Source organism: Tetrao urogallus, assembly GCF_951394365.1.
Source record: "Tetrao urogallus genome assembly, chromosome: 18".
In the NCBI taxonomy this organism is placed as follows: Eukaryota; Metazoa; Chordata; class Aves; order Galliformes; family Phasianidae; genus Tetrao; species Tetrao urogallus.
The window spans coordinates 5,939,156-5,964,133 of NC_136831.1; the positions used below are offsets into that span (position 1 = coordinate 5,939,156).

Genomic DNA, 24,978 nt, shown 5'->3' on the forward strand with positions numbered 1-24,978 from the left:
TCAGTCTTTAATATTGTAGTTGCGGATTTTTGCCACAGTAGGAGAGATTTTCCGTTTTATGGGGTATGTACAAGGTGAACTCCTGGATTTTAGCTTCTGCTGAACCTCCAGCTTGGTACCTCTGACTGCCAGACGTGCTGTGGGCATTTCAGGCTGACTTGTGGCACTGCCGTGCTCCTGACGTTTTCCAGCTCGCTCGGTTGAATGCATGATTTCAAATTCCACTGCTCAAATATACAAACAAACAAACAAATCGATAGGAGCATTCGGTGCGAGTGTTTGCATTTAATCATAAGGCGCAACTGAAGCCCCACCTACCTGTTCAGCTGTTTTTAAACATCGAGTTTTACATGTTTTCTCTCCCCTGTGAGAGAAGACACAATGCCTACATTGAATAATGCCAGGCAAAGTTAGCCCTGCCTACTCCCATATTGTGAAATGGTGATGAAGGAGTTGGCTGCAATCGTTTGATCTCTTTCAAGAAACCACCAGGAGCCATGAGAGCTGTAGTAAAATGTGTTAGGAGAAGCCCGATCCAAAGGGCTCAAAGGCAGCTCTGAGGGCTTGGCAAAGCTGCCTTCACTGCTATTATCATGTGGGTTTTGTTTGTTTTCCTTCTCTTTCACACAGGAAGGCATTTGCAGTGGAAACCTTTATTTTCTGTGTGCTAGAGGACTAAAAATGTCCCCTGGTTGGGAAGCAGAGACGGATCTTAGTACTGATGGGAGCCCATCCTGTGGTGTCTCACATAATTCCACTATCTGCCTTCAATGAAATGAACTGCAGCCTTATCACAACTTTTACTACGTAAGATAAGTGGAATTGGTCAATCACAGCATTCATTGTAAGCTGTAAGTAATGTTTACAGGTGCTTGGCTCCAACTACTTAATCCTTATTTTTCAGTGCACTGAGATTTTAACTTTAGATTTATAGAGAACCAAAGCAGACAGCAGTTGGCAGAATAGTACACGCTGCAGCACTCTGTACAAGTTGGAAATGTTTAAGATTGATGGCTTCCAGACCCAGGTACAGCATGAGAAAGGTATGAAATTCATCACACAGGGGTTATTAGCAGAACGTAAATTCTCATAGTCATCAGAACAGGATTGAAAGTCCAAACAAAACTGGATGTGGACAAAAAGAAAGCAAATTCTTTGATGTTTGGAATGAATTCATCTACTGGGGGTGTATAGCTCTATGTACAGCTCTGTGCAAAACATGATGCTGTGGCCAGTGTCAAAACACGACGCACTGAAATCATTCTCGTGTTCAGGCTCAGACTGAAGCAGTTGTTCACTTACAGGTGTGCAACATCTGTGCTGGGTTGGCCTGCTGCCATTTGTTATTACAGGTGGGCTCTTGTGAAACGTTCAGCTTGCCTCCTTGTGGCTACCCACAGAGCAGGAGGCTTTGAACAGAACTGATGCTTGAGCACTTGGAAAAGCTTTGGATGCATTGCCCTTCCTGGAAAAAGGACCTGAGTTGTCTATCAGACAATAAAGCAGAATTTCACAGAAACATCAATGCTTCGGAACAAAGCAGGAGGCACTGCTTGGAAAGTAATGGATGCAGCTTCAGAGGTTATTTTTCTTGAACATTGGCCATATCAGAATGAGAATATCACTTGTGGTCTGAAGAAGCAGCAGTGGGTATCTCCATCAGCATCACCCTGCCAGCACTGCTTACCAGTGGTCTGGTTCTGAAAGGTTCTCTTAGTTTTGAAGGACTTTTTGAATCCAAACCAGGGCATGGCTTTCAGGCACCTTGTGGGAGGCCCTGCTCCTATAGATCCAAAGGCAAAGCAACCAAGCACCAATGCACCGCATGCATCCCTTCCTCTGAGGTCTTCTCTGTGCTTCTCCTGGCACTAAAGATGTTACAGCTGTAACTATTAAAGACTGCTTAGGTATTCAGAACAACAGCATTTCATGTGGCTACTGATTGGGCAGACAAAAATCTGTGTTAATGCAGAAATCTAAACAATTTAAACTGCAACTGGCAAGTTCTACAAAGCAGAAGAAGACAAAGAACCAGTGCCCCAGAAAGACAAATGCCATTTGAGTTGAAATGTCCCAAGCAAACTCTGAATAAAGACCTTCATCTGGTTCTGGTTCTGCTTGGCAATGCTCACATGCCCAAAGGACCTTCAATAAAATCAGCAGGGATATGCACAGTGGCAAGAAATTTAAATGCAGTATCTTCATTTCCGCAAGCAAACAATCAGATAAGGAAAATACACGCCTCACTTCAAGCCTATAAATCACTTTCAGAAGTGACCTCGCTAACAAGAGCCACTGTGAGCACAGCCAGGAGCCCAAGCTGCTTTTGAAAACAGACCTAAAAATGTGTTGTTGAAATGCTGAACTTCTACTTGATCTGTGCTTACAGTCAGAGATCAATATTCCCTGATTTTTATTTATGTTGTTACTGTTCTATCTAGATCTAGAAAGATGCAGGCATTTCCCCAAGTGGAAAATGTTATTTAAAAAAGGAGTTCCTCGCTATTTGCTCATGTCTGACCATGCTTTGGAAAGAACACCAACTCAAACAAGTTCCCATTGAGCAGAATGTTGAAGTGAAGAAAACGTAACCAGGGGATTAGTTAATATTTGTGAAGCACTTCAAAGATGAAAAGTTTTATGCAACAGAAATCAGGATTTCTTTCGCTCTTAGAGTTAGAATGAAGCAAGAGCCAGAGCCAGAGCACCCGTTGTTTGTTAATATTTGACTAGACTCTTTCTCTGGCCAGCTTTTTACCCACATGGATTGCTCTTAGAGCTGTCAGTGATGTCAAAGCTGTTGAAATTCTGTCTAGTGTGGAAACACTTAAGATAACTTTTGATCCATAAAGTGTAGAATTTCAGAGCACGGAGCTCTGCAAGTAGCAGCAACAATGAGAACAGTGGTTGAAAGAAACGCCAAGTTCAAGTAGAAAACCAGAAAAGTGACTTTGCTTTGAAACATCTCATTCTCTTTCTTTGTTAGGCTACAATGTAAACACAACTAATTACCCCAGGACCTCTGCTGGGAATGGCTGCGGAGGTGAGGGTTCTCAAAAGCACAGATGGACCATCCACCAAAACTGGAGTCCTACTCTGGCGTGGAAAATGCCAAGTTTCACCTGCTCCAAAAGCATATAAAGCAAACGGGGACGTTCTAAGTGCAGACATGTATTGCCTTACGTTCCCTTTGCACTGACTGACCTCTGCCTGCTGACCCAAAAACACAGCTGATCAGGAGCAATTCACATGGTAACACAAAGCACCTCTCATGCTACTGGCTATACTATGTGGTCTCATGGCCAAACTCTACTAGGTGACACTTGGCTCTGTAAAACTTGCAGCTTGTACAGAAGCTAATCACACTACTGTATGTGTGCCGTGATTTTGAGAGGCAAGCATACAGCTTTTTTGACAAGTAACTTTCTTTAGAGGATGGCTGTTGGGAAGCTCCAGGAAACTACAGGCCAGTGAGCATCTCATCTGTGCCTGGGAAGACCATGGAACAGGTCCTTCTGGGTGTTATGTGTGACAATGAGGTGAGCACAGCTTCACCAAGGGCAGACTGTGCCTCATCGACGCGATGGCCTTCTGTGATGGAGCGATGGCATCAGTAGACACAAGAAGAGCAACTGATGTTATCTACCTTAACTTCTGGCCTTCGATATGGTCCCACAACATATTCTGAATTCTAAATTGGAAATAGATGGAGTTGAAAGGTGGACTATTTGGTGGATAAAGAAGTGGTTGTATGGTTGCGGCCAGAGGCTTGTGGTCAATGGCTTTGTGTCCAGCTGGGGGCCAGTCAGGAGGGCTGTTCCCCAGGGGTCTGTCTTGGGACGGAGCTCTTCAACATCTTTATCAGTGACACAGACAGTGGGATCGAGTGCACTCTCAGTAAGTTTGCAGATGACACCAAGCTGAGTGCTGCAGTAGATACAACAGAAAGAAGGAACACCATCCACGGGAACGTGGGTGAGCTCAGAAAGTGGGCCCACGTGAATGTAAGGAGATTCAAAAAGAGAAAATACTGCACTTGAGTCGAGGCAATCCCAAACACATGCATGGACTGGGAGAAGAACTGGAGAGCAACCCAGTGTGGAAGGATGTGGGGGTCCTGGTGCAAGAAAAGTGGGACATGAGCCAGCAGTGTGTGATTTCAGCCCGTAAGGCCAACAGTATCCCAGGCTGCATCAAAGGAGGGGTGGCAGCAGGGAGAGGGAGGGGATTGTCCCGGGCTACTCTGCCCTTTTGAGGTCCCATCTGGAGAAGTGCATCCCGAGGGACCCCCAGTACAAGAAAGATGCGGAGTTGTCGGATTGGGTCCAGAGGAAAACCATAAAGATGATCAAAGGGCTGGAATATCTGTCCTATAAAGAAAGGTTGAGGCCGCCGGTCTAGTTCAGTCTAGAGAAGAGAAGGCTCCAAGGAGACCTCATTATGGCTTTCCAATACTTAAAGGGAATTTAGGAGGGGAACAAACTGTATACAAATGGGCAGATAGAGGTAGGAGAAAGGGGAACAGTTTTAAACTAGAAGAGAGGAGATGTAGATTGGATGATATCAAGAACAAATTTCTTACTCAGAGGGTGGTGAGGCTCTGGCACAAGCTGCCCAGGGAAGCTTTGGATGCTCCATCCCTGGAGTCGTTCAAGCCCAAGCCCAAGCCCTGGGCAGCCCAATCTATAGGGGGAGAGACAGCCCTGCTCACAGCAGTGGGTTGGAACTGCATATCTTTAAGGTTCCTTCCAGCCCATGCAGTTCTGTGATTCTGTGGACTGCCATCAGCCTTCAAGACTCATTTGTTATGGACGACCTACCAAAGTCTCCCAGGTGCTCTCAGGAATATATAGAAAAGAAAGAAATAGTTAAGTACAGTCTTACTAGTACAGCCTGTATACAACAGTGATGCTTTTGATACCACTGTGAATTGTATCCATCCATTTCTGTTGCAAGATCTTTTCAATAACGCAGGATCAAGAAAAAACCTGAATCATAGAATCATAGGAGCCTGTGCTCCTTCTAACCCCCTTATTTCTACTTATCTTCAGAATTAACACACGAAACAAATCTTTAAACCACCTCATTCCTAGAGTACAAACTAAAAATTAGCAGGTAGAGTAAGGAGAGAGAAATTGAGCATATTTTTTAGTCTGTGACTTCCTTGAGAGTTTCCATAAGCTCAGAATTTGATGGTGAAATGAGCAAAGTACATAACAGTCCACACAGCATTAACATGTGTGTCATCAGCACCCCAAAATAGAGAGTCACTGAATTGTGCCACATGCTGCAAGTACAGCAAACTGTGGGGCTTATTTGATATGCCAACCTGCTGGCATGTACATGAAAAATGTAGAAGGATCAGAAAACAATTATCACACTACATCTTGTGCTGTTCCACAAGGAATGCCCATAAAACATAGTTACTGCTTTGCCAGATCTGTACAGCACTGGACTTGTAAAACAGATGTTTGAATAAGCAAGCAGACACACTTGCCTTTATTTAAACCTTCTGTCACTCAGTTTGTAAGCCTGTGTGTGCATCACTTATATCTGAAGCACACCTAGCAAGCTGCTCTGTTTCAGTAATGGTTCTAGTCACTGTGACCACGTTTGATGGATATAATAAAGTGAATGGCCTGAAACAACAAAACTCAGCCCTGTTTTGTTTTGTTTTGTTTTGTTTGTTTTCTAAAATGTAGGATTCCAGCTGGTAGAACTAAGGATACCATTTGGGTAATTTCCCAGTGGAGAAAGCTAAGCAGAATATATATTTTGTATTTGTATTTTATTGAAGTTCTATTCTTGCAATGCAGTGTTTCAGGGCTTGCATGCAGTGAGTAAGCTCTGCTCTTAAACCTTCTCGGGGTAAATCTGGATGCAGAGATCAAATTAAGGTTGTTCTCCAGAAAGTGTTACCCCTTACTGATGTTACACTTGGTTTGTTTGGCAGTATCATCTTTCCCTCTCACTGTTCTCTGGATCTTCAAAAATCTACAGTAAGTTTTGCAATGATGGCTGGAAATTTCTAGACATTAAGAAATTGATGTCCTTGTAAGGCTGCCAGTTGTGTTGCATCAGACACAAAGCAGCATGAAACTGCATGGCACTATCAATGTTTCAAAGACATCCTTTTGCTTATCCTGTCAATAGAGGCCTGACCTGAAATACTCTGCCTCTTTCAGCCCCACAAGAACAGCACATGAACAGTGATCTCAGCACCACATCGTTCTAGTCCTACACTTCTATCAGTGCACATGAGTTTGGCACTGTGCTGCACTGCTGTTGTTAACAACTGCTCTTATAGTCCATTTTTCATTTTGAAAGCCCAGTTAGGTATTACATATTTTTATGTAAAAGCAGCTCTCAGATCTTCCACTGACTTTTCCAGACAGAGCAACCCAGCTCTTTCAATCCATTTTAGTGTATCACGTGCTCCAGTGCCCTAGCCCTCATAGAGTCTCTCTGTTGAGCTCAAGTCCAGCTGGTTAATTCCTTCTGGACCAAAGAGTCCAAACACAGGTATATAACACAGGTTATAACCACACACAGGTATCTACATCATGGTTACAGATCACTGTTCATATAAAGGCCACGTGGCTGCCACATCACTCCATGGCTGCCACTAAATCACAATAATAATAATGACAATGATGACAACAAAACTGACTTTAAAAAAATCCACACAAGCCCCCAAGCCTTCTAAGAAACAATTTGTGATGTCTATGCCTCATATTAAGAAATAAAAATCGTACTGACTTGAAACATTCTGAAAAAATGTTTGTCTCTACTTACAAAGACCTTCAATAAAGAAGAGTCAACTCCTCTCCAGAGCACCATACTCCATTATTAGCCACCCTTACGGTTTCTCTAGTGTTATAATTTAAAGCCAGTATGTTTTCTTCTATCCCTGGCAAAAGTTAAAACAGTTTTTCATGGTTTTCCAGTTAAGTATTACTTCATGAACAGCCCAATAGTTTGAGAGACACATAACATTCATCTGCAACACAGTGCAGGGACATCCACAGCTCTATCAGTGCTCACAGCCCACCCCCTGACCTTGGCTGTCTGCAGGAATGGGGCACCACAGCCTTTCTGGGCAACCTGTGCCACTGCCTCACTGCCCACAGTGTAAAAATCTTTCCCATATTCCATCTAAATCTGCCCTCTTTTAGATTGAAATCATTTCCCCATGTCCCATCCCTGCAGACCTGCTAAAGAATCTGTCCCCTTCTTTCCTACAACCCCCCTTTAGATACTGAAATGCTGTTATTAGGTATCCCTGGTGCCTTCCCTTCTCCAGGCTGAACAACTGGTTGCACTGGGCTACAGAATACTGAGAAATAACAAGCCTTAGTTCATGTGCCTGCATCACATATTGTGCTGCAGCCATGATCTCACTTCCAGGCTTTTGGTCTCAGTGCATTAAGCAGCATTATGGCCATTACACTGCCATAAGGATAATCATTAGGTGAGGATTTATAGCTTTACAATTTGATCTAACAGGCCCTTGGCAACACACAAACTGCGCAGCTTTCAGATAGATACTTTCATATGGGCAGCAAATAAAGTTTAGATTATGTCAGTGCAGAAGGGTATCTGCATTTTCCACAAGTGTTTTTAAGATTAGGAATACAAGAAGTCTTTGGAGCAGTGGCATTAACAGCAGAGAGCTGTACCCTCAGAATGGTTGGATAACTCTGAAGCAAGAGTAAAAGCACCTCGAAGTAACTGATTATTAGATCATTAGATTCAGACCACAGGGCTGTAACACCTGGAGTGCTGATGTAAAAAAGTCGGTGGAAAGGGGCAGAATTCACAACTGCACTTGGCTTCTTCTAGAAGAATGAAGTACTGTGATTATTTGCAAAGCACGCTCACATTGTTTAGCATTGTTTTGAGGACTGAGAGAAGAAGAGCTTGATTTCTAAAGTTTGCCAAATACCTTGGCACGGACTGTGTGCTCCAGATGAAGAAATCCAGTCCTGCTGGGCTTGACCAGGGCTCTCCTTGGGTGGCTGACTTTGAACCTTTGAGGGTGCAGCAGCCACCTTTTGTTGCTTTGGCCCATAATTTCCAGCTGAGGAATTGAGCTGAACCTGTGCAAGTTCAAATACCATCTTATAAAGACAGATACTTTTCACTCTGAAGACATCTGAGAACAGTTTAACACTCGTGGTCTTAGAAACATAGAAGTATTTCAGCACAGAGGCAAGATCAGAAAATGAAAATTATTGGTTTAGATTTGGAGATGTTGCACAAGAAGATGAACATCATAGGAGTGATTGAGATAGCCTGGTTAATAAGTGTTAGAATAAAGCTCTCCTACAAGCACTATTTTGTACAGGAACAAAGCATCCCTTATTAAATGTATATGTCTCTCAGCAAACCATAGCTGAGGGACTCCAGTTGGAAAACCCAACTGAAGGCAAATCAGAGTGAAGCTAAAATTGCACTGTACCTCAGCAGACAGCAGTTCTGTTTCTTCTCCACAGCTTCTTGGAGCTTTTTCTCCCTTTAAGATGGGGCAGGCAATTAAAGAAGAGATCCTGGAGAGATGCTGTTGCTTTGCACATTGCAGCTCCTAACACAAAATATTCCATTAACACAAATCACTCACAGCCTCTAGAAATAACACATCTATAGCTCACTTTGCTGTTATGCTGCCATATGTAAAACAATCAGGTATAAATAATACTAAATAAAAACATATCCCCTTCAGATCAACAGGGCCAAACTATCCTCCAAATTAACTCCTTATTAATTTTTGTTCACGATCTTCATTTCTTATTACTGCTGTTATTATCATCCTGCCTGTTAATCAACTTCATGTTGTCGGGGTCATCCTTCACTTTTGTCTTGTCCCACGATTAAGTTACAGAAGAAAAAACTACCAAAGTATGGTGGGAAAAGAGGAAAAATGAAAATGAACAACAGCCATAGAAAGGTGCTTTCACAGTAAGTTAAAACAAAACGAAACTAATTATCCCACAATCCCATCAATTTTCAGCCTGTAGCAATTAAAGTGAGATCTGATAAAAAGTCAACTGCTCCAGCCCTGGGAAGAGAAATGAAATGAAACACTGACTATAACCTGATCTTTTGGTATATCTTTAAGACCAAAGAAACACGTGCCCACCGTATAAAACAACTGAGACTAAAATTCCTGTAGGTGTGACGTCTACAGTTGATAGTAAGAAATTGTCTCTGTTTTTGGTAAGGATGATGATACTGAACACAGGAATGGAGGTATTATGGGTATTAGTAAGGGTGGTAAGAGTTTCCTTCACCTAGAGGAAAAGGGACAAATGAACAAAATGAGAACAGCAGTGCCTGGAAGCTCAGCCTGGAGATCAACCTCAGCTGAGGGGTTGGATTCTCAGGGGGTACAATTTGGGTTAAAATATGGGGATACTGGAGATGAACAGCTTCAAAGTAAGAAGGGAGATCCTTGCTTCTAGTTTGGACACAATCCTGCATGTCTGTCACAGACATTACCCCAAACATCTCCAGAGCTGGAATAGCCTCAGGGATACCACGACCTCAAAGCAATCCTACAGTGGGAAAGGTAGGACTGCTTCTGGAGCTCAGCACACCAGCTGGAAGCACACAGTCAAACACTAACCCTCACAAACCATGGATTTTCAAAAGGTGTTTGTTTTTATAAAAGCAAGATAAAATTGTATGACTTTTAAAAGAATATGGAAGACATGAGAGGTCAGAATAATAGAAACTGTAGTAGAAGGAATGCAGCCATACTGGAGCAAGTGCAGCAAACAGCCAAAAAGATGATGGATGGATTGAAGCAACTGCTGTGCACACAAGAAGCTGGGGAATCTTGCCTTGTTTAGTTTCCAGAAGGGATATGTCAGGAGGGATCTTATAAACCTGCCTGAATATCTGGTGAAGAAGGCGGGAGAAGGAGGAGAAGACAATTGAAGCATACTGTTCTGAGCAGTATGTAGTGGAAGAACAAAAGGAAGTAGAAGATGAAATACAGGACACTCCACTTGACCACAAGTGAAAACCAAACCAAAACAACAACAAAATCACTACTAAATCCCACTCTTCTTTACTCAGTGATGGCTCACTGAAACAAGTAACCCAGAGAGGTTCCCAGAGGAAGTATTTCCCCAGCTGAACTTGGTTAATAATTCTACTGGAGTTCCATGCCTCAGAGCAACAACCTCACCCTTTCTGACAGAACATTGTTTGCTGCCCTCAAAACCACGACGACAATCAGCTGCACTGACACAATCCTCACAGGAACAAATCTGCTGATCAATTGAGTAAAGTACACAGTGAAATCCTGACTCTGGTGAAGTCATTGGGAAGTTTGCCACTAACTACTGGGAGAGCCAGGTTTGATCCACTTGTCTCTCTCAGGAAAGCAACTATTTAACTATTAAAAGTTATTTTCTAGTTAGAAAAGACTACAGACATGTTTATTATACATTCTGCCTTCATAAAAGGGAAATGTGTTGGTGCAATAATTTGGACAAGGGAGATTGAATACTTGGAAGTGTGCTCACTGATCAATCACTTTCAAGTCTGTCTTAGAACATGCTGCAAATCCTTCAGCTGACCTTATTTTACTCATTTAACACTAAGCTTTATGAAACTCACACTTGTAGTTCAGTGCTGCAGTTATACTGCATCAACACAAGTGTTCCTCAAGTTCCTTAGATGAAAACAGTGATTTAAAACAGTGAAGTTCCAAATAGAAGCCCACAGCTACAAATCCTCCCAGGTGCCAAAAAAGGACTTGAGCTGAAGTCAATGAAAGGTATTTTGATGTAGAATTTTAAAGGAAAATGATATCAATTGCCTTAACTCTTCATGATCACCACATTCCTGTGGGTGTGTGATTACCTGTGTAATGAGCTTGTGTTGCAGATGCCTTAAAGCTGAAAGCTGACACTGTGTTCTTTTGACAAGTTCTCTTGGAGAAAGGCCACCAGAGCCCACACAAACTGTGCAGAGCTTTGGGCTAACAGGATGCCCAAGTCCTATAAGAGAGAAAAAAAAGCAGGAATGCATTCTCTGTTGTTATTATCAATATAACATTTCCAGCAAGGATTGACTTCTCACTGGAGATTCAATAGCATGTGAAAATGGCCTAGCATTGTTCTCCTTTTTCCTCTGCTTTACTGACAGAGTAACGATTGCATGGAATTTAAATGCTCACAGTAACGTTTTCTCACTTACTCTTACACACTCCTTATTTACTCTTGACTCTGCTTGCTTTGCTTTCCTTTCCACTATCATAAATAACTCATGTTCTGCACAAGAGATGAACCATCGCTTCTCCGCTCTTCAAAGCAGGAGTTCAGCTTCCATTTCCCACACTGACATCTGAGCACCAAGGAGCCCTACACCAAAGCCTGCCATTGCTTTGTGTTAGCAGCCCCTGGCACAGGTTATGCTGGCAGCAACAGTTAGCACTGCAGTCTCACCCAAGCTATGCAGCTCAAGGATCAGCCATATGCAGCATCTTTTTTGTGCGTGTGTATTAAAATCTACTTCTCTCCAGCTCAGAGAATGAACAGATTGGTGGGTTTTATTTTACACGGGTAAGCTACCACTAGAATACATCTATTACCTTCCTTTAATATCATTCCAAGATCTGTCCTGAGTCTGTTTGCCATTTCAATCAGCTGCTGCTTCTCTTGGCTCAGAACTGACATTGTTCTCACTGCTTCCTTCTGTTTATTTGGTGTTCCTTGCGGCGTGCAGCTGACACCATGCTGAATACCACCACCAGGACAACAGTTATCTGAGGCAGAGCCAAAATCTATCACCTCTTTGCCCATAACTCTGTTATTTGACCCCTGAGAAAACAGATGAGACTCATAAAAATATTTTGAAAACATGTTGCCTGGATGTTTAAGAGTTCGGTACAAGCATGCCTTAGAAAGGAGCTGAAAGCAAAGTGTAAACTGAAGGCTACAGTCTGTTTTTGAGAGCCCATATTCAAGATTTTGTCAGCCATGTGGGGCACATTAAACCACGGAAGAAATCACCAGCATAGGTTGCCCAGAGAGGCGGTGGTGCCCCATCCCTGCAGACAGCCAAGGACAGGTGATGGGCTGTGAGCACTGATGGAGCTGTGGGTGTCCCTGCTCAGGGCAGGGGTGGCACCAGATGGCCTTTAGGCATCCAACTCCAGCCATCCCGTGATTCTATGAAATCCCACGTCACAGGTAGCACAGAACACTGACCCGCTCATTGCTGGGCACCGCGCGCTCCTCCCGGCTGTGCCGCTGCTCCGTGCTCCAGTGCCGCGCTGCCCCCTAGCGGCCATCTGAGGGAACGCAGCGCCGTGACGCACAAGAACCGGGATGGAGCCACGGGATGGCTGGAGTTGGAAAGGACCCTAAAGGCCCTAAAGGCAGAAGAGCAGATCTGCTGGTCACACCGCTTTCAGTGCAGCCCAGGATCTCATCGCCTTTTGTGCTGAGGGTGCACAGTGCTGGCACCACCAGTACCCCCAGGTCCCTTTCAGCTCCATCCCTGCATCCCTAAGCTTGTGCCAGTAGTGGGGGTTGCCAGGATTATATGTACAGCATCATCTCTAGTCACCTCATTACAAGCACATCGAAAGATTTTAGGTATTATATATAAACATATCAAAAAAAGGTTGAGTAACAGGGCTGGCCAGTCAAAATTTATTCCCTCGAAAGAATGACCACGTCTGACTGAAAAAAAAAATCTTTGCTGGCTGATTTCTGACTACATGACAGCATATAAGTTGCATTTTTAAGATTTGTTCAGGCAAAATTAATATGCTATTTACTTAATTATACACAGCCCCATTTAAACTGGTTGAAACCTCTTCTCACCTTTTCTGTGCCTGGGTTTAACACACAGCCCAAGCTAGCTGAGCTGACATTCATATCACTCGACACGGTTCTCCCTGAAACTTGGTCTGTGCAGAGTGAACCTAAATAAATAGAGAGGAGTACAATGTGAATACACGTATTTCTGTTTAGTTTAGGTTTTCATAGCAACCTTTTCTTGCTATTGTACATCTATGCCACTTCAGTAGTTGCAGCGTAAACAGAGCTGAAGAAATAGAAGAAGCTGTGTGAACTCACAGAGTGCAAACATCAATCAGCTACACAGCATGGATGTGTCTGTAGATGAGATATCAGAAAACTCAGTTTGTGGGCAAGGAGCACACAGACAGAAGTTTTTTCTTCTTCCAGCAGTGAATTGCTTAATTGTTGAGCAACTGGCAATATCAGTATAACAAGAATAGCCAAGATGTACAGTGGGAACAAAATCATCAATAAATTGAAATTAATCCTAAAAAATACTTCCTTTACTTCCAGTAAAAATGGCAGTCTGAACATTTTGATTAATGTGGACAAAGCAGGGAAAAGAAAGAGGATTTCTCCAAACCAGAAGTAGCCCTCTGGGATACCCTCTCATCTTAAACAATGTGGATCGAACATCATAATCCCTCTTAGAGATCTCCACATATTTTCAAAGGGATAGAAGTAGCATCATTTTAGTTGAATAAAGAATTTCAGCAGTAGAAAAAATTAAGTTAGTAATTAATTTCTGAAAACTCCTATTTATCAGCTGACAAAAATTACTGGTTATCTTGGAGACTGTTGAACTGCAGCAGCCATCAGTCTTCTCTCCTTCAGACTCCGTCTTCCAAAACAAAGGTTCTGTATGTAAGCTCTGTATGACAGAACTATTCTTGTTTATTTTTCTTTTTATTTTAAAATCAAAATAGTTTCTGCTTTAATTGTTTCTAAACATCCTTTTTAGCTAAGCTATTAAGCAGAATGTAGGTATATTCACTCAGAATGCCCACACACTCCATTTGTTCATTATGTCCCATTTTTTGTGTCCATGACACAATAAAGTCTGTTTAAAATGAACTCTGCAAATGGTAAGGATAAATGAGAGAAGGGTAAATTAATTACATTAAAAGAGAGAAGGGTAATGAGGGCACAATATTTGGTACATCAGGACAGCTTTCAACAAACCCCTGAAATACAGAAAATGATTCATAGTGGCTCTGGAATAGCTTAAATCAATCAGAGGTTCAATGCTTACATAAATGGGGCACAGACAGATACCACAGCTTTTCACCTGCCTTTACATCATTGTAGAAGGTCCTACAGAACAGGGCTGCCTCTCCCACGTGAGTCCTTGAGGAAGAGACACCTCACCTATTTATTTTTCAGATGAAAACAAACCAGAGCTGAATATTCCATCCTCAAATCAGAGTTGATTCAGTCCCTATTTTCTCCATTGTTCCAAAAGCCACAAGAATGTTTATGAGAAAAAAAGCCATTTTCCCACCTGTGCTGGTGCCAAACAAAACCAAACTTCACGAATGTTCATCAGTTTGCTACGAAATATATCTAACTGCAGCAGATGTACCTTCTGTAGTTCCTTTCTTTGTGCTGTCAGCCTTGACCTCCCCAGAGGGAAAACAAAAAAAATTTAAAAGGTTGGAGGTTTGTAGTCAGTGATACAATAAATGCTTCCGAGGAAAGCCAACAAAACCTATTGGTCACCTGGCACTTTGTGACAAGGTTTGGTAGAACGTGATGCAGCTCAAAGCATTTTTTAACACTGAGATGTTTTAAACTCCTGCTGTTACCAAAGAAATAAGACAATTACACAGCCAGCAGTGTGACAGCACCTTCAGCTCTTCCCATCAGGACAGCAGCAGTGAGTGGTGGGACGCCTGCAGTGTGGCCAGGGGCACTTTGCTCTCTCCGAGGCACTGAGGATGCTGTTTGCTCATCGAGGCTCTCCATTTCTTTCCTCATCTGTGCAATGACAGCCCGAAGGCTGGCATTTTGCTGCTGCAGCTTTTGTATCTCCAAGCCAGGAATATCTTTCCTGAGACAACTTTCGTCATCAGATTGAAACATCTGTGAAATAAAAGTGGAGCATGGTAAAAACCTCCATTCTTGAGCAACACTCTCTGTAAGGGATCTTCCCTTATGTGTGCCATTGTGTGGCACCACACGTTCCTGTCAGGCACACACGATCCTTGCCATATTCAAAATTAATCATAAGCAAAAAATTCCCATTTTTGTCTGGTGTATTTCACATCTCTGGTGCTAAATTAGAGCCCAAGAGAGATCAGCACAAGATTTCTCATGGAGTTTCAGAGCACACAGAAGAAAGGACATGTATGTTAACCATATGGTACTATATGGTACCAGTAATTAATATTCTTTGCTTTAGTAGTCTGAAAAGATGCCAGCCAACACACTATTGCTTCTTTAGGAAGAATCACTGATGCAAATCCAATCATTTTTGCCCTGTAGCTTACAAGTCACTTTGCACAGAAAAAAAAAAAGTTGTTCATGTTCAGAATACTGAATATTTGCTATTCTTCATTTGGTTTTGAAGCATCAACCCTTCATAGAAATCAGAGATTCATTTGGGTTTGCTGAGGTGTGTATGGTTTGTCCTACAGGCCAAAAATGTAAAACAGAAAAATGTAACAGTGAAAAGAAAGTTTTGCAGCAGCACTAAGAGACTGCAGTGGGACAGAACAGTGCAAATGCACAGTGAAAGAAGGTCCTTCACCTGGACCTTGATTCTCTCTGTATTTGAATGATCAGTTTGCAGATCAGCCCAGGGTCAGATGGAAAACGTGCTGTGAAAGAAGTTTGTGCTCTCCACCTACCTGTGTGTATTTTATTATAGAAACTGTTCTCATGAACTATCTTCCTGAATACAACACTTCCTGGAGTCAGAAGACATGAGGTGTGCTTTACACTGCTTTGTTTTCTCATTGAGGTCTGATGACAAACTCCTGTTGGTTTACTGCTGAGCATCAGTAACTGCCCAGTAAGATGCACTGCAGCACACTCATTACATTCATTCTATCCCAAAAGACACTTTTCTGCTCCTAGCAGTGCACAACCCTTCAGCACACCTTCAAACCAGCACTATGCTTGCAGTTTTGAATAGTATTTCTTTTTTAACCTGTGTATTTTAGTAGGTAGGAATGAAAGGAAACAAAATGGTTAGAAAATGGATATTTTGAAGATCTATCTTAAAATTCTGACTTCCCAACTTCAAAATCTAACCTGAATTGCAACAAAGTGCCTCAGGACCTTTGTGTCAGAATTACAGCACACTGTCTTGATTTGGACTGGCTTTCTGCATACAGCTTGCTGCTTTTCCCAGTGGTTATGGGATCCAGCCATAACAAAGCCTGTGACATCTAACCTCTGTGCATTCCAGCCTACACATGTCTACATCTTGAATTAAACAGGTGCCTCAGGTGAATTCTTGACAAGTCCAATGGAAACAAGCCCCACGAAACTGTCATCTCAAGATGAAGTGATCCAAGATAGATGAGAGTGTTGTCTAACCTGCTGCTCTCCTTCAGGAAGGACACCACAATTCGACAGTGGTGACTGTATGAACTGTTGTCTCTTAACAGGGAAAGCAGAAGGAGCAGACTCCACTTCATGCAAGCTGTAATCAGTCTTCTGTAGATCCACTTCAGCCTAGGAGGGAAGGGAAGGAGAAGACAACAAAGTAGATGAGTATCTCAAGTACAAAGAGAGTAGAGATTAGAAAAAGAGAAAAGGAATATATGGACAAAGATTGGGACTCAACTCACATTCCTTTCGACTCCATCAAAAACTGCCTACATGGCAAAATAATTTGGTTTCATTATCACACCATCTTAGTGTGAGACGGACAAGGATCTTCCAGGTCTCAGATGTATTCCTAGGCTACACCTATCAATACAGAATCACTCAGACTCACAGAATTGGAGGGGTTGGAAGGGACCTGCAGAGATCATCAAGTCCAGACCCCCTAATAAGAAGAAATACTTACTATTAATTTATGGGAAAATGGTAAAATAAAACACCAGAGTAAATGTCCGTGTTCCAAAGTTCAGAAACAACTGCTTTCTCTGTACCTATGGATTTATTTGGCAGCTGGCCATCGAGAATTACTGTCAGCACACTGTGTAACTCTCCCCAAGCAATAAACATACTAATACTGTATTTCATTTCTCAGAAGCAGCAGCTTGTACACTTCACAAAATACAGGTGTTTTTTTTCCCCCCATACAAAAACCTCTGAGTTTTTCAGGTCTAATATTGTTCCCTTGACAGAACTGAAGCTGTACTGTGATCTGTGAAGCTCTTTCTGGCCTGGTGCTGCTCTGAGAAGACTTCTTTCTGCTTTAAAGCCAGAAGAAAAGCATTCCCATATCCCAGCCTGTCCTGACTACATTACAAAGTACATCAGGCAGTTGTCAGAGATCATCCATGGCAGCTATTCTGGTAATGCTTCACCCAAGGAATACTACAATGCAATATATTCCATAGATCTCTGTGCAACAAACAGTTCCTCAATAGCTAATGGGAATGTCTCACCTGCTCTCGTGCTAAAGACACACTTGGAGTTAGATCCTCTGATTTCTGATCCTGGTGATTTTCAGCATTCCCACAGAGCTGCCAGTCCAGTTCTGTGTGGGTTTTACTCTGTTCCAGAAGCTGTTCTTGCTCAGCTGCCACTGACAGTTGTTGTTTGTACCTGTGAAACACAGAGCAAAATCAGCTGACTTCAGAAGATGAAAGTATTTAATTTTTATTTTTTTTCTGGTGTTTTGTGTTGGTTTGTTTTTAAAGCCTTAGCCTTCCTTTCTGCCTTCTTTTTTCCTTTTTCAACATATGTATTTTGTTATATGCATTCTCTAAACATTTCCCTGTACCAAATACCTGTTGTCTTTCCTTGAGCTGAGCCAGAAAATCAGCTGGGAAGCTGCATGGGGCTGATGTTCTGCAAACTTGAGAACCTGCACTGTGCTTCTAGCATGCTCTCATGCTAGCAGCATTCCATCCCACGATCTTAAATAGCCTATATCTTTCTTAAGTGACAGGTCATCACAACACAAAATGCCATTATCTTGAGCCTGCTGTGCAGTGAGCAGGATGTGTGTTAGGAATTAATTACTAAGGCAATAAACAATATGTTTTGGTGTGACCAAATTGCAACAAAACGCAAGCAGACAGCTTGGCAGAAAAAAGAACTTACATTTTGAGAGCTTACAAATCAAGGAATTCTGGTCACATTTCCATTCATACATTTGTTATCATGACAAAATAGCACAAAGGCATCATATTAACCATAGAATGATAGAATCATAGCATGGCCTGGGTGGAAAAGAAGCTCAGAGATCAGCTCGTTTCACTCCCCCTGCTGTGTGCAGGGTTGCCAACCATCAGACCAGGCTGCCCAGAGCCACATCCAGCCTGACCTTGAATGCCTCCATGGCTTATTACTTGAAACAACTTAATTATTTTAAGGAACTGAAATGTTTCATTCCCCTGCAATCTGCTGCTGCTCCTTTTTGAACACAGAATTACTCCAGGTTAGTATCCCTACCTTTAACGCTTTCCACCAGATTCCCAGCATTGTTTTCAGTCATGCAGGACAGCTTTTCAACCACATCATTTTCAAGCTCCTATCTAACAATTTCAATAGCATTTCCCTCTTTTGTAAATGGCTTTTTGCATTTACATATGGTACCATATATGACCGTGAGCTTTTCCTTTAAACAATTTGGGTCCAAATCTGCTAAGTTTGATATTCTGAATTTCTTTCTTCACAACTTATGAAACAAGAAAAATCACAGGCTCACTTTTTAATAAGGGCATCTTTCTCTCTTACACAAGCACTGTGATTCCTTTCTTTCCTGCGCAGCTTCACTTCCAGACTTTTCTGTCTCATCTGTAGTTCTCTGATCTGTTTCTTCAGCTTTTTAAACTGTTTGGTCGGAGCTTCTTCCAATGAAGCTGACAATGCATCCTTTTTCTTATCAGCATGAGATGCCTCTTTCTCCCTGGAACGTGCAAAGAGAGAAAGTGAGGTTTCATGTAACACAAGGGACATTCATTTTTGCACTGTTGATTTACTTTATCAATTTCGTTTGAACGAATTCCAAAAATCATTGTGGGAAGTGGCAGAAACAGAAGAGATCTTAACTCCAATTTCCCACAGGACGCTGTGTTTGTGATTAGCACAAAGATCAGCTGTGGGATTTGATGAATAAAAAAATAGAATAAAAGCAACAATCATCTGTGATTTGAAGAAGCTGCTTTCTGTCACAGCACTCGCAGTCTATCCAGCTCCTTAGCAAAAGTATAAAGCTGTGGCTGAACACAACTGGACTCAATAGATTCAACTCAAGTGAGAAGAACATTGGACACTGAAACTAACTACAGTCTAGAAGTGGGAAGAAAAGCTTTTCCATTATATCCTTTGCTTGGTAGAAGTACTCTTTTTTCATGTAAAGGCAGAAGACACCACTGAGCCATTAGAACTTCAAAGTTGAATATTGTTCTTAAAGTGAGACAGGTTACATTCAGAGGGAACGCAACAGGATTAACCTGAAATACAGGCTGAATAGCAGATATCTCACACAAAGGGCTAATTCTTCCTCTTACAACCATATCTATTAACAGATCAATTAGTTCAGGCACACCATCTGAAGCTGCTGCAAATATATATATAAAATATACATATATGTATGTGAAGAGCAAGTTGCAAACCAGTTTACTCTGATCGTGATCAAGATTGTACAATACCAGGCATTTCTCACAGCTACAGAATCATTTAATTCCCAATTCTTGTACCTATCCTCTTTCTCCAGTTGCAAATTAACCAATTCTGCTGCTTGTGGTGATTCTGATGCTTTCATTCCAGTCTCTCTGAGGGCCTCAAGTTCTCTGGTCAGCAGTTTCACCTAAGAAAGACAATAAGCCTAAGAACTCTAATTAAATCACTATTTAAATTAATTTTTAAGAGTTCCAGAACCCTTACACAGCTGAAGTTTTAGCATCAGCTATGGAAACAAACAGGACAGTATAGGAGGTGGCTTTTTGTTCAACAAGGGCAAGTGTAGAGTCCTATACCTGGGGAGGAATAACTGCATGCATCAGAGCAGGCTGGGGGCTGAGCTGCTAGAAAGGAGCTCTGTGGAACAGCACCTACACGTCCTGGTGGCCAACAGGTCGGCCATGAGCCAGCAGTGTGCTGTGTGGCCAAGAAGACCAATGGTTCTCCAGTGTGCATTGCACTGAGTGCAGGCAGCAGGGCAGGGAGGTGCTCCCCTCTGCTCTGCCCTGGGGAGGGCACATCTGGAGCACTGAGCACAGTGCTGGGCTCCCCAGTTCAAGAAAGACAGGGATCTCCTAGAAAGAGGCCAGCAGAGAGCTGCAAAGATGATTACAGGCCTGGAGCATCTCCTGTATGAGGAAAGGCAGAGTGCTCTGGGGCTGTTCAGTGTGGAGAAGAGAAGGCTGAGAGGGGATATTAATATCAATGCTTAAGAGCTAAAGGGCAGGAGCCAAGCAGAAGGGGCCAGGCTCTTTTTGTTGGTGCCCAGTGACAGGATGAGGGGCAATGGACACAAACTGGAACATAAGGAGTTCCATATGAATGTGAGGATAAACTGTACTGTGAAGAATCAGAATCATTAAGGTTGGAAAAGACCTCTAAGATCATCTAGTCCAACCATCACCTATCACCAATATTGCACACTAAGAAAAACGTATCCAAATGGTGACAGAGCACAGTGAGAGAGGCTGTGGGGTCTCTTTCTCTGGAGATATTCAAAGCTCAGCTGGATGCATTCCTGTGCAATCCACTCTGGGAAACCTGTGTTAGCAGGGGTTTGGAGTTGGGGATCTCCAGAGATCCCTTCCAGTTCTGTGATTCCTTCACCTATTACCCGTGCCAACACTAGCCCTGTATCTCTCCTTTCCTATCTCTATCTAAAGCTCCATTCACATTAAATGTTATTCAGTGTCTTCTTGGTTTCATATAATCAACAACAGAACGGCTTGGGTTGGCAGGGACCTTAAAGATCATCCAGTTCCACCCCCTCCTACTGTGGGCAGGGCTGCCCCCCACCAGATCAGATTCCCAGGGCACCATCCAACCTGACCTTGAACACCTCCAGGATGAGGCTTCCACAGTGCTTCTGGGATGCCTGTTCCAGAGCCTCACCGCCCTCAGACAGGTTATTTTAGCAGATATCCCATACTGAAGGCAAGGAGAATAGAATGGGAGGCTACTCAAGCTGTAATCGCCTAACGATCCCTTTTACCACTTTCATTTATATAATATACTGGTTTGGATGACAGGCTAAAAATTAACCTCTTTTGACATCCCTGTAGTATCGTTTTAATACAGAAATAAGGAAGGTATTGTTTTATGTTTTTTAAATGTACAAAGGGGAGAAAAATTGCACCCCATCCCTGAAGTATCACAGTTGAAGGTCAAATTCCATTGCCAGTTAGCGAGACAATTATTTTATGATGAAATGATAGCAATAAAAGAGGCAGAATGGGGGAAAAGCCTCATAATTGAGAGTATGATAAGCAATATACATTACCCATCCTGCCTAAAGCTGCTTCTGCTTTCCAGAGGCCGACCTTTTCTGCAGTTTCAAGGTTGACAAATTTAGCAGTGTGCAGCCCACATCAAGCAATCTTACACAATCTCAGATTACTAAACACATTCCCAGCAGCTCCTCACAAGGGGCAGCTGCCAGACAAGTAAGGCCACAGCTACTAAGCAAGTAGTGCATATAACCTGTCATTATGCATCTCACCAATGTCACAGCGGCAACAGAAAGAAGGCAAAACCAACAACAACCTTACAAAAATACAGCAATGTTCCATCAGAACGTAATGAACAAATGTCTGCTGGGTGTCGCTGCAGCAATACGACGTTACTGCTCTGTGTTTACCTGTTTCTGACAAGCGAGCTCTCCTTGCAGCTCCTGGAGCTCTCTCTCCATGTGATGTCTCAGGCTCACACACCCCTCATGTCGATGATTTGTGTGACCGCTCTTCGACCTGTAAATAAAAATAACATAAACTTAGAGAGCATCTCTGCTGAACTCATGTGGCGCACACAGAGTTGGAAGGGATCTCTGGAAAGTGCCTGGTGAACAATAACACAACTGGAAATACAAGAGGCAGTAATTTCCTAAAGAAACCCTCACCACTGACTTTTTTTTACCTTCCTCCCACTGCTCATAATCAGCAGTCACTTTTTAAAATCATCTTGCACATGAGAAGTGAATGAACCTTTCAAAGTAACACGATCCACAGCGGGCATACTGTTTGATCTCCTTTTTAAAGAGTGATACAAGTTCTTCCCAGATATCCAGTTTCAATTTGAAAAGGTCACACAATGCAGAGCACATTGTATGGTTCGCTAAGTTCAGCGTTTGTTTTCCTCATGTAAAATACCAGAATCGTTTCAGCAGCTCTCAGCTACCAAACAGCATGAGGATTTGAACAGCATTCTTTAAAAAGCAGATGTCCTCCTTCATACACTGCCAGATATCCTCCCCTCGAGCCCTTCATAGAGAATACTCACTGGTGAAGCTCCCTGAGGATAATTCAAGCAGATCATTTTTCCATGATTTCAGTTACCCCCCACTCTCCTGTCTCCCCCTGCTCCCCTTCTTTGCAGTTTTTGGACCAGTAGACATTGCCACGTAAGCAAATTCAAATGACACCAGTTTGTCTTCAGTCCCACTGCTCTTCCCTTGGTGATACTTGAAAAGATCCCAGCAGACATATCAGCCTGTTTCAATGCCTAACCATCCTTCTTGTGAAGAAATTCTTCTTGATTTCCAATCTAAGCCTCCACTGGTGCAATTAGAGGACATTTCCTTACCTCCTCTCATTTGCTCACTCGTCACCTGAGATAAGAGGCTGACATTCTCCTTGCTGCAGCCTCCTTTCAGGTTCTTGTAGAAAGCAATGACATCTTCCCTCACCACAACAACTGCAGTTACCTCAGCCGCTTCTTTTAAGCCTTGTTTCCCCCAGCTTTGTTGCTCTTCTCTGAATGCATTCCAACAGCTCAGTGTCTTTCTGGTAGTGGAGGGCACAAACCCGAATGTAGTGTTTGAGGTGTGCTTCCATCAGTACTGAGTGTGGAGGAGCAATCACTTCTCTAGTCCTACTGGCCATACTACTGCGATACAAGCCAGGATGCAATTGGCCTTCTTGGCCACCAGGGCACACTGCTGGCTCGTGTTCAACCACGTACTTTTCTGAAAGACAAACGTTCAGCCACCCTCCCCAAGCCCGCACTGCTGCATAGAGTTGTTATGGCCCATGTGCAGGGCCCTGGTACTTAGCCTTGCTGAATGTCATAAATCATAAATGGTTGCAGCTGGAAGGGACCCTAAAGGCCATCTGGTGCCACCCCTGCCCTGAGCAGGGACACCCACAGCTCCATCAGTGCTCACAGCCCATCCCTGCCCTTGGCTGTCTGCAGGGATGGGGCACCACCGCCTCTCTGGGCAACCTGTGCCACTGTAAAAAATTCCCTATATCCAATCTAAATCTGCCTTCTTATAGCTGGAAACCGTTTCCCCTTGTCCTTTCCCAATAGACCCTGCTGAAGAGTCTGTCCCCTTACTTCTTATATACCCTCTAGGTACTGAAAGGCCGCTCCCAACTATCCCCAGAGCCTTCTCTTCTCCAGGCAATATCATGTGAATGTCACGCAATTGGATTTGGCACACAGATCTCTCCCATCCATATCCCTCTGCAGAGCCTTCCTACCCTCAAGCAGATCAACCATTCCGCTCAACTTGGTGTCATCTGCAATCTGAGACTGCATTTAATCCCCTCATCATGATCACTGATAAAAATGATAAACAAAACTGCTGCAGTGCTGAGCCCTGGGAAACACCCCTTGTGAGCAGACAGCGACCAAAGGTAACTCCATTCACAATGACCCCTTGCACCCATCCATCCAGTTTTTATCCAGGGGATAGTACATCTGTTCAGCCCACGAGCAGTCAGTTTCTGCAGGAGAATGCTGTGGGGAACAGTATCAAATGCTTTGCTGAAGTCCAAGTAAACACTCACAGCCTCTCTCTTGTCCGCTAAGCCAGTCATCTTATCCTAGAAGGAAATTGGGTTAGTCAAGCAGGAGGTGCCTTTCATAAACCCGTGCTAACTGACTGGGTCTGCTCACATGGTTGTCCTGTACACTCCATGTGATGGCACTTACAGTGACCTGCATCTCACCTGCAAAAGTGTTCCAGCTCTAACCTATGTTCTGCGAGGTTTCGTTGATAGTGATAATGAAGTTCAGCTCTTTTTCTTCTTTCCTTGACAAGAAGTTGCTCCAGTTTATCCAGCTGTATTTTAAGGTTGCTAATCTCTGCCTGCTTAGCATTTTCAGACGTTTTCAGATGACTGAATGTGACATCATAGGATTCCAACTCTTTATCTCTTTCTTCCAAAATTCTGAGGTTATAGACAAAATCTTCTTTTAGTTTGTTGTAATTTTCATGCATGTCATGCAGTTGCTTTACAGCAATGTCTAGCATCTTTTGAGCAGGGAACTGCCAGTTACGTCGCTCTTTCCTTTCTTTCTCTTTCCACTGAAGGAGCTCTTTCCATTCTTTCTCCATTTGTAGCACTGGAATAAATCTGAAGCAGAAGGTGGTAGAAAACAATTAAGACTGATAACTAAGAAAAACCAGCTATCTATTCACTCTGCATCTACTAGGTACATAATAATTATAATTGAATTTTAAATCTAAGCTGTAAACTTCTCTACACCAAATGGCGTTGATCACTTTTAGACACAGAGTTTGCTTTTATTTCTGTCACTGAGTCGTGAAGGGATAATATTTCACAATCTAATTACCACACACGGTTATGTTTTGATGCAGGAAAATATTTCTTTTCCCTTTGTGCAGATGGGGCACAGAGGCACAAAAAGATTCAGCGGCTCAAAGGAACACTGCACTTCTAGTTGAGCACTGAAGAGCAGTAGAACAGCAGAAGAAGAGCTGCAAAGTGTCTTTAAGAAAAAAGGCACTTCTGACAGGTCAAATCAAACCACACCAGCCTTCTCATGTAATGCACCACTGGACCTTTCCATCCATCAGCAATACAACTGCAGTGTTGCATCTGTC

At 42.8% G+C, this 24,978-nt stretch overlaps 1 protein-coding gene across 1 annotated transcript in view; it reads right to left on the bottom strand.

Moving 5' to 3' along the window:
- Positions 1–24,978, bottom strand: part of CCDC57 (coiled-coil domain containing 57) — a gene marked incomplete at both ends in the record, with an annotated part of 33,616 nt that continues 8,638 nt past the window's right edge. The window contains 13 exons of the mRNA XM_079544277.1: positions 1–224; positions 7,946–8,099; positions 8,462–8,584; positions 10,873–11,009; positions 11,603–11,831; positions 12,843–12,943; positions 14,669–14,903; positions 16,365–16,502; positions 17,387–17,546; positions 18,655–18,855; positions 19,565–19,758; positions 21,769–21,877; positions 24,080–24,487. Of these exons, the coding sequence (XP_079400403.1) occupies positions 1–224; positions 7,946–8,099; positions 8,462–8,584; positions 10,873–11,009; positions 11,603–11,831; positions 12,843–12,943; positions 14,669–14,903; positions 16,365–16,502; positions 17,387–17,546; positions 18,655–18,855; positions 19,565–19,758; positions 21,769–21,877; positions 24,080–24,487 (2,413 nt within the window). The remainder of the gene's footprint in view (positions 225–7,945; positions 8,100–8,461; positions 8,585–10,872; positions 11,010–11,602; positions 11,832–12,842; positions 12,944–14,668; positions 14,904–16,364; positions 16,503–17,386; positions 17,547–18,654; positions 18,856–19,564; positions 19,759–21,768; positions 21,878–24,079; positions 24,488–24,978) is intronic.